The sequence below is a fragment of the Hylobates moloch genome, unplaced genomic scaffold, assembly GCF_009828535.3.
Source record: "Hylobates moloch isolate HMO894 unplaced genomic scaffold, HMol_V3 SCAFFOLD_13, whole genome shotgun sequence".
In the NCBI taxonomy this organism is placed as follows: Eukaryota; Metazoa; Chordata; class Mammalia; order Primates; family Hylobatidae; genus Hylobates; species Hylobates moloch.
In genome coordinates, this window is record NW_026652288.1 from 3,022,010 (window position 1) to 3,034,943 (window position 12,934).

The window sequence follows — 12,934 nt, forward strand, 5'->3', positions numbered from 1 at the left end:
ATGAACAGACCACTGCTTCCCGTTGAGTGGGGCAGCCGAAGGGGGTGGGGAATGGAGTGTTACAGTGTTATTGCTGTCTTGGTACCTGTACTCCGCGGAGTACTGAGTTCTTCTCCTGCCTCCAAGAAGAACGAGATTACGCTGACAACCAGAGTGTGAGGAGGGCGGAGAAGAGTTTTATTGAGCACAAAACAGCTCTCAGCAGAGAGGGGAGGCGAGGGTGGTCCCCCACGGGAAGTCACGTGGTCTCTCTCCAGTGTGGCTGGCTCAGGGGCTTTTTTGGGCTCAGAATGGAGAGGTGCATGCTGATTGCGAGTATGCAAAAAAGAAGGCTAAAACAAAGTCGCCAATCAAAGGTGGGCACGACAGTGGAAAAAATCAATTGGGGAAGGGTAGGTATATGTAAAATAGGTGAAAAGGGGTAATCAGTCAATCAGAGGAAAGTGCGCCACATGGGACGAGAGGTTCTCAGTCCCTTACGTGGGTTTATCCGGGACTTGCAGCCAGGCCTTAAACTGTCTTCAGCTCCAGTCAGGTTTCACCGGGGACCGCCCCTGTCTGCCTAGGATTTGTCTGCCTCCTGCCGCCATCACACTCAAGTCATTTCCTTTTCCATCTATCAAGCATGATTTACTGTTTGTTGAAGTGTGGGAAAATAGCCTCTCTAAGGCAGCCCAGATGGGACCAAAATCAGTACAAACATATTTAAGTAAATTTTAAAATCAAATTGTGCATATCCTTTGACCCAGAAATTCCACTCTTAGGAATGTGTTGTGAGGACATAATCATACTTGTATACATATACCAGCTGTTGAAATGTCTATCAGGGTGGTTTGTAATTGCAAAGAATCGGAAATAATCTAAAAGCCCGTTATTAGGGGGCTTGAATACATTTGACTCACCTCACCTTTACAATGGAATATTTATATAAGTTTTCAAAATGATGCCAGGGGTTAGGGGGAGGAAGGGATGAACAGGTGGAACATAGAGGATTTTAAGGCAATGAAATATTCTGTATGATACTTTAATACTGGGTACATGTTATTTTTACCAAACCCATGGAATGTACCACACCAAGAGTCTACCCTAATGTAAGCTGTGGACTTTGGGTGACAATGATGTGTCCGTGTAGATTCATCAGTTGTAATAGGTGGACCACTCTGGCCAGGTGTGTTGATAATGGGGAAGACTGTGTGTGTGTATGGACAGGCAATATATGGATGATCTCTATACCCTGCTTAATTTTGCAGCAAACCTAAAAGTGCTCTAAGTAATAAAATCTTCCTCTGATCATTGGTGAATAGTAATATAAATAAATTGTAAAATCTATTTTTAGAAAAGATATAAAACAATATTTAATGAGGTTCATCTCATACTGTTAAATTTGAAAATCAGGACAGAAGATAGCATGTAGCATGCATAGTATGATAAAATTTTTATAAATATATGTATACATATGTATCAGATTAAATCATATGCATGTCAGTTTTAGTTTATTGCAACCAAATTGTGGGACAGGATTAGTAGTTTCCATATGGCACTGTACATGGCGGGGCGCCCCACCTCCCAGTTTACTGGCCTCAGATCCTGTGCATGTCTGTCTTCCTGAAACTGAAAGAAGGACCTACAGTCCCCTTTAGTGCGACCACTTACCCACTCCCGAACCCACTTACCCACTCCACTCCCACTCCTGAACACAAGGAGGTAAGCCAATAAGCCAACTGTATGACTGTGACTATTTTTATTGAATTGATAGATGGCTGAGACCTAGGAGTGGTGAATTCTCCAGGAAAAGAAAAGTGGCATGCTAGCGAAATGATGCCAATTAATTTTTTCAGATAACTGAAGTGTAAGCCTGTAGACATCCATATTTTGGGTATTTGACACAGCAGTCTTTCCAGAATATTCATTGACTAATTTACTGATACTCACTTACTGTATTGTGTGCTTACTCTTGACCAGGCATTGGTCTAGGCATCCTTCTCTACCCTCTTAGGCAGAATATCCTGAGCATGATTTAACCTTTGCAGGATCTTTTTAATGAATCCCAATTCCGGACTCTGATGTCGGGGTGTTTGGATGTGTGGGATTGGATTGATTTGTCACTGAATCCTTACCTGTTCTCCCAGTCCCTGGTCTTGTCTCTGTACCCTGTACCCCCAAGATGGCTTTTGTGTTCTGCTCCACGTTTCTTCCCGTCTCTCTCAGGGTCTTTGTCCTCTCTGCTGTGAAATGCCTTTAACATCTGTGGGTCTGGCCTTTAGCACTTTCTTTCAAACCCTCTGTTGCTTGCCTTGCCGTTTGCTTCTCCCTCTGACTGTAACTCAGAGGAAATCTGAAGGCTGCCACAGGAAAGACTTAATCTATTGCTTCCCAACTGGGTGCTGGAGTCCAAGGGTCTTAGGTACATTTGGAAAGGGGCAGAGGTGTTTCACTTTGGTTGACAAAAGGGCTGGGGTGGGCATATGACACTTAGTGAGTAGGGCTAAGAGTACTCAGTACCTTGCAACGAGCTCAAAGCTTTCAAGGAATGGAAAACACCTGTTCCTCAAAAAAAAGCTGAAAGGTCTCTGATCCAGTCCAGTTTCTCCTTTTGTGATGAGGAAACAGATCCGAATGACTTGTGCATTCACCAGCAAGCCTGCCATGTCCCAGGCATCCTCTCTCCTCGTGACACAAAGGAGGGCGTGATGCCCACCCGCCAGCCCAGACCAGGACAGATGGCCTAGACAAGGGAAGGCAGACCTGCAAATGGATAATTTCAGTGCCCTGTGGCTCAGTAGAGGTCCGGGCAGATTCCCACTGCAGGGTCAGTGCCAGAACACAGGTCCCGTTTGCCTTCGTTCTGACCTCTTTGTCTTATGTTGTATTTCTCCCTACCATAGAAAATGACTAATTGTATTTCTCTCGGAAGGATTTCTGTTTAAGTCAAAGAGCTAGAAACAGCACTAATTATCAGTGAAATGCAAATCAAAATCACAATGAGATATCACGGCTGTTAACCAAAAACTCTGGGGACAGCAAGAGTTGGTGAGGGTGTGGAGAAAGAGACCCTTGTACACTGTTGGTGGGAATGTAAATTAATACAGCCATTTTGGAAAACATAAAGGAGGTGCCCTAAAAAGTTAAAAATAGAGCTACCATATGATCTAACAGTCCCCCATTCTGGGTATGTATCCAAGGGAATTGAGATCAGGATCTCAGAGAGATGCCTGTGCTCCATGCTCACTGCAGAATTATTCACAGTAGCCCAGATAGGGAATCAACCTAAGTACCCATCGACAGGTGAGAGGACAGAGAAAATTTGGTGTGTAGTGGCTCGCGCCCATAATCCCAACTTCTCAGGAGGCTGAGGCAAGAGGATCACTTGAGCCATGGTGTTCAAAGCCGCAACGAGCTATGATTGCACCACTGCACTCCAGCATGGATAACAGAGTAAGACCTGTCTCTTTAAAAAAAAAAAAAAAAAATGTTTTTAAAGAAAAGAAAATATACACAATGGAATTCTATTTAGTCCTTAAAAGACAAGGGGAAACCTTGCCATTTGTGACTATATGCATGCACCTGGTGGACATTAGGTTAAATGAAATAAGCCAGACACAAAATGATGAATACCACGTGATCTCATTTACATGTGGAATCTACAGAAGTCAGATTCATAGAAGTTGGGGCCTGGGGGTGTGAGGGGCATGGGGAGATGTTACTCAAAGGGTACAGAGCTTCATTTATGCAAGAGGAAGGAATGCTGGGGATGGAATGTACATTTAACATGGTGACTATAGTTAGTAATACTGCGTTGTTTACTTGAAATTTGATGAGAGCAGATTTTAAGTGTCCTCACCACCCGTACACATATACACACACACAGTAACTATGGGTAGTGATGGTTGTGTTAATTATTTCGACTTTGGGATTCAGTACACAGTGTCTACTTACAGCAAATGATCATGTTGTATACCTTGAATATATATAATTTCTCAACTAAATACTGTAAAATTTAAAAATGAAATGCCTTTTCTATTTACCCACATTTAAAAAAAAAAAAAAACTGGAAATCAAATGGCTTAATTTTAGTGTTCCATAAAGAATGAGTAGCTGAGTCTTCTGCAGGGTCCCAGAAGTTGCCTGATATATGGACATATCCCTGATCAGTATGTGAGCTTAGGAAGAGCTTTGAATTAGAAGAATTGGTTTCAAATTGTTGCTTTGCCAATAACCTGTGTAACCTAAGGGAATTCATTGAACATCTGTGGCTCTATTTTCTTCTCTGTAAAAATGAAAGATTTTGGTAAGTCTGTCAGTTAGGCTGTAGGCTCAGCTGCATTAACAAAGAAAGCCAAAGGTATGGTGGCTGGAATAGGATACATGTTTATTTCCAGGTGGTAGAATACTTTGGAGATATGTGGGCCAGCGCTGTGGATTGACTCTACCTTCCTCAGCCAAGTTCAGGAAGCTTTTTCCCATTGCTGTCTTCCAGCCATCTGGAAGAGGGAGAAGCTGGAGAGCTCTGCAGTATTCCTTTTACGATACGTCATCTGGAAGACAGTGTGTCCACTCATATCCCACTACCTAGGGTTTAGTCACTTGGCCACACCAAGATGCAAGGAAGGCTGAAAATAGTCTTTAGGTAGGCGGCCATGTGCTCAGGCAAAACCGAAGTTCAGTTACTAGAAGGGGAGGGCTGGGCACAGTGGCTCACACCTGTAATCCCAGCACTTTGGGAGGCCGAGGTGGGTGGATCATGAGGTCAGGAGATCGAGACCATCCTGGCTAACACGGTGAAACCCCGTGTCTACTAAAAATACAAAAAATAGCTGGATGTGGTGGTGCACGCCTGTAGTCCCAGCTACTTGGGAGGCTGAGGCAGGAGAATCATTTGAACCCAGGAAGCAGAGGTTGCAGTGAGCTGAGGTCACACCATTGCATTCCAGCCTGCACAACAGAGCAGCACTTTGTCTGAGGTTAAAAAAAATGGGGGAGGGGGGAGATCAGAGATTGGTGGATGGCTGAGAGTCTCCTCCAGTGAGTCCTTCCTGCACCAAAAGTCTTGAATCTGGAATCCATAGTTACTGCCAGCCTTGAGCCTTTGCTGATAACTAAATTCCCACTGCTGTGTATATAAGAATTATCCAGCTTGTAAGTAGTTTCAAAACCCATTTTCTAGTAAATTATGTTATAAATCGTAGGTGAGTTTTTAGAATAAACCACAAAGGACTCTCTAGATGGAACTTATTATAGAGAGATAATGTTGTATATTCTGTCTCTCACACACTCACACTCTATCCTGTTATTAGTAATTTAGCAAAATAAGAATGTTGGGAAAGCATATTTGAGTACAGTCTTTTGTGTGGATATATTTTCATTTCTCTTGGGTAAAAACTTAATAGTATACTTTCTGGGGCTTATGATAAATGTGCGTTTAGCTCTATAAGAAATGGAACAGTTTCCAAAGTGGGCGCAGTATTTCACGTTTCCATCAGCAATGTATGAGAGTTCCAATTATTTTATATCCATGGTATAGTCAACTTTTTTTTGATTTTTGCATTTCTCTGATGACTGAGGTTGTACAGACTACTTGACACATAGGATCTGATATATTAATCCGTTGATATGTAGTCTATTTGTATATCTTTATAGAGTATCTCTTCAAATGTTTTCTCCATCTGTCAAACTTTGAATGTTTGTCTTATTGTCACTGTGTTTTAAGAATTCTGTAGGCCGGGCGCGGTGGCTCACGCCTGTAATCCCAGCACTTTGGGAGGTCGAGACGGGCGGACCACGAGGTCAGGAGATCGAGACCATCCTGGCTAACATGGTGAAACCCCATCTCTACTAAAAATGCAAAAAATTAGCCGGGCGGGCGCGGTGTCAGGCACCTGTAGTCCCAGCTACTCAGGAGGCTGAGGCAGGAGAATGGCGTGAACCCAGGAGGCGGAGCTTGCAGTGAGCCGAGGTCATGCCACTGCACTCCAGCCTGGGTGACAGAGCGAGACTCCATCTCAAAAAAACAAAAAAACAAAAAGAATTCTGTAAATATCCTGGTTGGAAATGAGCTATCATACACAATAGATGTGTTGCAATTTTTTTTTTTTTTACTATTCTGTGCCTTGTTTTTGCATTTTCTTAGGTGTCTTTTGAAGGGCAGAAACTTTAATTTTGGGGTGCAAGTGTACTAGCTACAGATTCTCTCAGCTTTTATTAGTTTCAAAATTACTACATCTTTTTTTTTTTTTGAGACAGAATCTTGCTGTGTCGCCCAGGCTGGAGTACAGTTTCACAATCACAGCTCACTGCAACCTCTGCCTCCCAAGTTTAAGTGATTCTCATGCCTCATCCTCCAAAGTAGCTGGGACTACAGGCATGCACCACCACACCCAGCTAGTTTTTTTTTTTTTTTTTTCGTTGAGACACAGTCTCACTCTGTCACTCAGGCTGGAGTGCAGTGGCACAATCTCAGCTCACTCCAACCTCCACCTCCCAGGCTCAAGCAATTCCCCTGCCTCAGCCTCCTGAGTAGCTGGGATTATAGGCATGCACCACGACACCCAGCTAATTTTTGTAATTTTAGTAGACACGTGGTTTTGCCATGTTGGTCAGGCTGGTCTCAAACTCCTGACATCAAGTGATCTGCTCACCTCAGCTTCCCAAAGTGCTGGAATGACAGGAGTGAGCCACCGCACCTGGCCAGTTCTTGTATTTTTAGTAGAGACAGGGCTTCACCACATTGCCCAGGCTGGTCTTGAACTCGTGGCCTTAAGTGATCTGCCCACTTTAGCCTCCCAAAGTGCTGGGATTACAGGCATGAGCCACCATGCCCAGCCTCATCTTCATTATTAAAGGTTATTTTTGCCAAATATACAACATGTTTACAGTATGTAGAATTCTAGGTTGACAGGTTTTTTTTTTTCTTTTTAGACCTTGTAAGATGCCATCCCACTGTCTTTTGACTTGCATAGTTTCTGATGAGAAGTCTGTAGTAATTCTTATCCTTGCTCCTCTGTACCTAATTGTATATTTTTTCTCTGGGTGCTTTTACGATTTATCCCTGGTTTTTCAGCAGTTTGGTTCTGATGTACCTTCACATGGGATTTATGTTTATCTTGCTCGGCATTCATTGGATCTGAGACTTTATCATTTTTGTCAATTTGGGGAAATTTGGGGTCATTATTTCTTCAGGTATTTTTTGTGTTTTTTCTCTCTCCTACTTCTGGAAACTCCAAGTATATATACTGCTTAATATTGCCACAGAAGTTACTGAGGATCTGTTTTTGTTACTGTTTTTATTTTTCAGTCTTTTTCTCTTTGTGGTTAAGTTTAGAATTTCTGTTGCTATCCGTAAGTTCACTTATCTTTTCTTCAGACTTTTTAGTTTGCAGCTAATCCTATTCAGTGACTTTTCTGTGTTTTTTATCTCTGGAATTTTTATTTGGTTCTTTTTTGTATCATTTTTCTTTTATCATTTTCAAGCTTTACTTTAAACTCTTGAGAACATTTATAAAGAGGCACCTTAAAGTTGTCTTCGGAGCCAGGTGTGGTGGCATGTGCCCATAGTCACAGCTACTCAGGAGGCTGAGGCAGGAGAATCACTGGAGCCCAGGAATTTGAGGCCAGTCTGGGCAACATAGGCCTCTTTTAAAAAAGAAAGAAAAGAAAAAAAAAAAAGTTCTTATCTGAAAGTTCCATTATCTATGTAATATCTGCATCTGTTTTTATGTACTTTTTCTCTTAGTTACAGGACACATGTTTTACATGTCTAGTAATTTTTTATTAGAAGGTGGACATTGTGGATTTCAGGTTTTGTGTCTAGCTTTTTCATCTTCCTTTGAAAAGACTTGCCCTTTATTCTGACAAGCAAGTAACTTATTTACAGATTTAGTTTCATGTTTGTTTTTAGGCTTTTTAGAATGGCTTTTGAGTAGTAACTACTACTTTTGGGTGACCTTTCTGAAGTCTATACTGAATGCCCCTTCTGTTCAGTGAGAGCACTCCACCATGGCAGACCCACACTCAGCACCCTTCAGCCCTGTGTGAGCTCTGGGCTTGCCAGCTCACAGCACCCTGTCCATGGCAGACCCACACTCAACACCCTTCAGCCCTGTGTGAGCTCTGGGCTTGCCAGCTCACAGCGCCCTGTCCATGGCAGACCCACACTCAGCACCCTTCAGCCCTGTGTGAGCTCTGGGCTTGTCAGCTCACAGCGCCCTGTCCATGGCAGACCCACACTCAGCACCCCGCAGCCCTGTGTGAGCTCTGGGCTTGCCAGCTCACAGCGCCCCATCCTTTCCCGTCTTCAGAGCTGTACCCTCTGCACATACAGCTGAGTGATCAGCAGTAAACTCAAGGGCTCCCACACAAATCCTTTCTCTGCTTAGCTCCCTCCTTTCTAGATCTCTGGATAGAAGAATTATCCAGTTTGTAAGTAGGTTCCAAAATCATTTTCTAGTAAATTATGTTATACATTGTAGCTGGGTTTTTAGAATAAACCACAAAGAATTATGTAGGTGGAACTTATTATATAGAGATAATGTTGTATATTCCTTCTCACACATACACTCTCACACTTTCTCTGTCTCCCATTGTTGTTAATAATTTAGCAAAATAAGAATGTTGGGAGAGCATATTTGAGTACAGTCTCAACCTCCTCAGCCCGTCCGCCTTAACCTCCTTGACGTCCCAAACCCTGCTTGGGATTCTCCTCCTGCAGTGTGGTCCAAAAAGTGCCATTGGGTTCAAGAGTTCAACTCATGTTTTCCTCCTGTCGGGTCACAGTCCTTTGCTGTGTCTGAAGACAGTTGTTAGATTTCTTCTGAGCAATGTTGCAGTTGTTCACATCAAGACAGTCCAGTCCCAGTTACCCTGAAATGGACAGAAGCAAATTACTGCTGCTTTTTATTCATTCATCAGTTGGTGGACATTTGGGCTTTTTCTACCTTTTGGCTGTTGTGAGTAATGCTACTGTGAACATTCACACACAGGCGCTTGTGTCTATGTGTTCTCAGTGATCTGGGATGTGTAGCTAGGTGTGGACTCGCTGGGTTCTATGGTAACTCTGTTCAACATTTTGAGGCCCCACCAGACAGTCTTCTAAAATGGCTCTTCCATGTTGACTCCCCACCAATGATGTGGTGTGTGAGGGTTCCAGTTTCTCCGCATCCTTGAGTTTGGGTTTGGGTTTTGTTATAATTGTTGTGGTTTTTTTGTTCAGTTGGTCTCATTTTTCCCTGGAGTAAGCAAACACTGGAGCCAGAGGATGGACCCTGCCGGGATAAACAGGCACCTTTCTGCATTGGCGACGTGGCAGAAAGCTCAGCGTGTTCTGTGCCGGGTGCAGGGGCTGCTGCCTTTCAGCAGCACTACCCCATGAGCATTTGTGTCTCTGGGCTTCCCAGACAGTAAGGCCCATACGCTTTCAGTCCGCTGCTCTGGCTTCTGTTTTGTCTTTCACCATGAAAATCAAGAAGGGACTACTGAGACTATTTCCCCATTGCAGGAAAGGCAGCCGGGCCCCTAACCGCCTGTCAGCTGTGAGAATAGCCACTTGCTCCTCCATAAATGCACCTGACCAGGAGAATGGGGTGGCGAGATCACGATGAGTCCCAGATTGTGATATATTCATATATCTCCTTCGCTGAATGGCTTGCTGGTCTGAAGGAATCATTGGTTCTAGCTGGATTCCATCCCAGGTGTAGTAGCACAGCTCTCTAGAAAGCCCTGGGGGAAGCTCCCTCCACCCCCGCCCCCCTGCCCCCCCCCCCCAGCACAGTAACTGCTGGAGGAGATGCAGTACAAGCGTCTCCACCTCCCTGCGCTGTCACTGCCTTCAGTTAGCGACACAGCAAGGGCGAGGTTTGTCTTAAAATGCTTGTCACATCCTTGGCCCTCTATTGGTGGGATATTTGATAGTCATGCATAGGCTAGTATCTCAGGAACTTGCTGTGGTAACTAAAATATTAACTAACAGAGAATTTTAAGGACGAGAGATTTTTGCAGCATGGTCTCATTGATAATGTTGTGGGGATGGAGGAGTTGAATTGGCCCTCCGTCCCTGGCATTGCGATTTGATTTTGATCTTTACCCAGCTCGCTGCCCCTGTGGCTGAGATGCTCTCTGTCTGAGATGAGTTGCGTTTTTGCAGAGCTTTATGGAGCCCTGTGTCTGAACTCTTTTATTTTGCCCTTTAATTATTGCTGCTAGATCAGTTAGCTGATTTTGTGGATATGGTATTTGAAGTACTTCACCTTATGCTCTGCAAGCAGAAATTATACAACTGCTGCCCATAGGTCTTTGTCTCAATGTGAGAAAACGTGAGGTCGGCCTCTGCGAGCACCAGGTTTAGCACCCAGGGAAGAGGCAGACCTGTGACCTGCAGCCACCCAGCCCCTCCTGCCGCAGGCTGTTGATCTCTCCCGGTGGAAGGGAGGCAGCAGAGCGGAGAAGCAATGTCAGCAGCTTTTCTGATTCCCTTGCTCTCATGGTCTAGATTCTGTTCTTCTTTTAAGTGTCACTATTTTGAAAGATAGCAAAAGATTGAAATAACCTTGCTTCTTAGGAGAAACAACTTCTATGCTTTTCTTTCCCCCGCTCCCCCGCCCCAAAAAAAGGGTAGGAGAACAATAGGAAGAGATCTGAGCCAGCGGTGAAGTCCAGGCAGGGGGCACGCAGGCTTCTCTGCACCCGCAGTCACGGTGTGCTCCCAGTGGCCCGCCTGTAGCATGAGCATCAGCTTCTCTGTGGCTGGGAGGCAGCTTTGTGCTGAGACGGAGAGACCTTGGCTTTCTCCACCCCCCATCTTGGGGTTGTCCTAGTTTGAGGCTTTCTTCTGCTCACCCGAGAGACTACAGGGCCTTTGTGTTGTGTCCCTGTCAGCAGCTGCTGCGGGCCAGATGCCCAGAGCACGTGTCAGGGAAGGTCCAGCCAGCTCCGGGCTGCTTGCTGTCTCCAGGCATTTCAGGGACCTCAGAACCACTGCTTCCTCCTCCCAGGATGCTCACTGTCTCTGGGCACTTCAGGGACCTCAGAACCACTGCTTCCTCCTCCCGGGATACTCACTCTCTCTGGGCGTTTCAGGGACCTCAGAGCCACTGCTTCCTCCTCCCAGGATACTCTGTCTCTGGCGTTTCAGGGACCTCAGCGCTGCTTCCCTTTCCCCCTGGGCTGCTCTATCCCCCCGGCTTCCCCGCCTCAGGCGTTTCAGGGACCTCAGTGCTGCTGCCCCTTCCCAGGTGCCTTTCCTCAGTCAGCAGCACCCCCAGAAAGGAGAGAGATGGTCCAGGGCTGTGTCCTGGTCCCAGTTGTGTGTGAGAGGCTTCTCCTGCCACCCGTGGGAGCATTGTGTCCTGTGAGCAGCCTTTACTTACCCTGGGCTCTCCCTCGGCCTGCGGTGCAGCCACCGAAACAGCACCGAGGCCCGCGGACTGACAGTTTTCTCTGCACTGGTGGGATGACTAGTTTGTCCCCATACAACAGACTTGGTAACTTCAGGCCCTTCCCTGGGGCCCCCGAACCGTGCTGACTCCTGAGGCTTATGAAAGCTGGCTCGCCCAGCATCTGGGCTTGACACCAGCTGTGAGATTGCTCCCTGCTCAGGGCAGGTCATTGGCACATCTCTTCTGTCCCCAGGCCACACAAAAGCACCTGTTCTCCCTCCCCTCGCCCTTCCGTGTCTTCCCTTTAAAGTAAGTGGCATGCTTCAGATTCCACTTCTAGTGTTCTTCAGCACCGTCTAAAGATCGGTCTAATCAGAGGAGTCAGGTCAGGAGTAGAAACGGTCCCGTGCAGACGCAACTGGATTCTTCCCTGGCTTGCAGCATGAAGTGCGCCCAGCAGCTCCTGGAGCAGGGCCTGGCTCAGCAAGGCTGTTGAGGACCTGCTGTGAAAGGGTGTCTCAGTTTTCCTTTGGCTTGGCTGGTGACCTCAGCACTGAAGAGGGGGCCATTGGTAATTTAACTTCTTCAGCCCTAGCCCTCCAGGCTTTCCTGTCGGTCCAGGCAAGCATGGGGGCATTGATGGGATTTGGGAAGACTATTCAGGCCTGCCTGCACCAGCACGAGGCTGGCCACTGTGTGGTGCAGCCCCTGGTCCCCAGCAGTGTCACCTTCATGCTCCTGGACCTCCCTAGGCCCCTCACCTGAGGCCTCTCTGCTGGCTTGGCTTTGCCTCTCACTGCAAGCCTGGTGGGAGGCGGTAGGACTTAGCGTTTCCTCTTCAGAATAAAGAACATGCTTTCTGATCAGTGGTGAATAAAGATATAATTTTTAAAACAAAAAGAATAAAGAGCAATTCTAAAATTATGCATTTTATTAACGATTATGGTAATTTAGCTTCTGGTTAATTGAAGTTTTACGATACTGTAACCGTTACTTTTACCTCCATAAGCCAGAGGAGAAAAAAGAAATTGTGTTTAGTTATGGGTTCTGGTTAGCTGAGTTTAATTGACATTTTATTGTCTTGACATATTTTTCATCTATTCTTCCCAGGGAGATGCAGTTAAAGACTTGATGCTTCGCTTTCTGGGTGAAAAAGCTGCAGCAAAGAGACAAGTCCTAAATGCCGACTCAGTGGAACAATCTTTTGTTGGATTGAAACAGCTAATTGTAAGTGACAATGTGTTTGATTTCAGTGTTATTTTGTGATAAGTCCTGCCTGCCTTCGTAATATTTTCTCTAGAAGTTAATTATTTTGAATATTATTCAAAGCTCTTGCACAGAAGTAGAATTTTGTTGGAGTAGATGCCAGTCCTGTACACCAAAAAGCATCATATTAATACATGGATACTTTTTTTTTTTTGACCTTTTTTCCCTTTATTTTTTTTTATTTTTTTTTAATTATACTTTAGGGTTTTAGGGTACATGTGCACAATGTGCAGGTTTGTTACATATGTATCCATGTGCCATGTTGATTTCCTGCACCCATTAACTCGTCATTTAGCATTAGG

The 12,934-nt window shown here is 45.1% G+C and overlaps 1 protein-coding gene across 4 annotated transcripts in view; it reads left to right on the forward strand.

Moving 5' to 3' along the window:
• The window catches only part of TRAPPC12 (trafficking protein particle complex subunit 12), a 104,408-nt gene that overhangs the window by 9,922 nt on the left and 81,552 nt on the right, over positions 1-12,934 (forward strand). For all 4 annotated transcript variants that reach the window (XM_032172102.2, XM_032172103.2, XM_032172104.2 and 1 more), the window contains exon 3: positions 12,477-12,593. In XM_032172102.2, the coding sequence (XP_032027993.1) occupies positions 12,477-12,593 (117 nt within the window). The remainder of the gene's footprint in view (positions 1-12,476; positions 12,594-12,934) is intronic.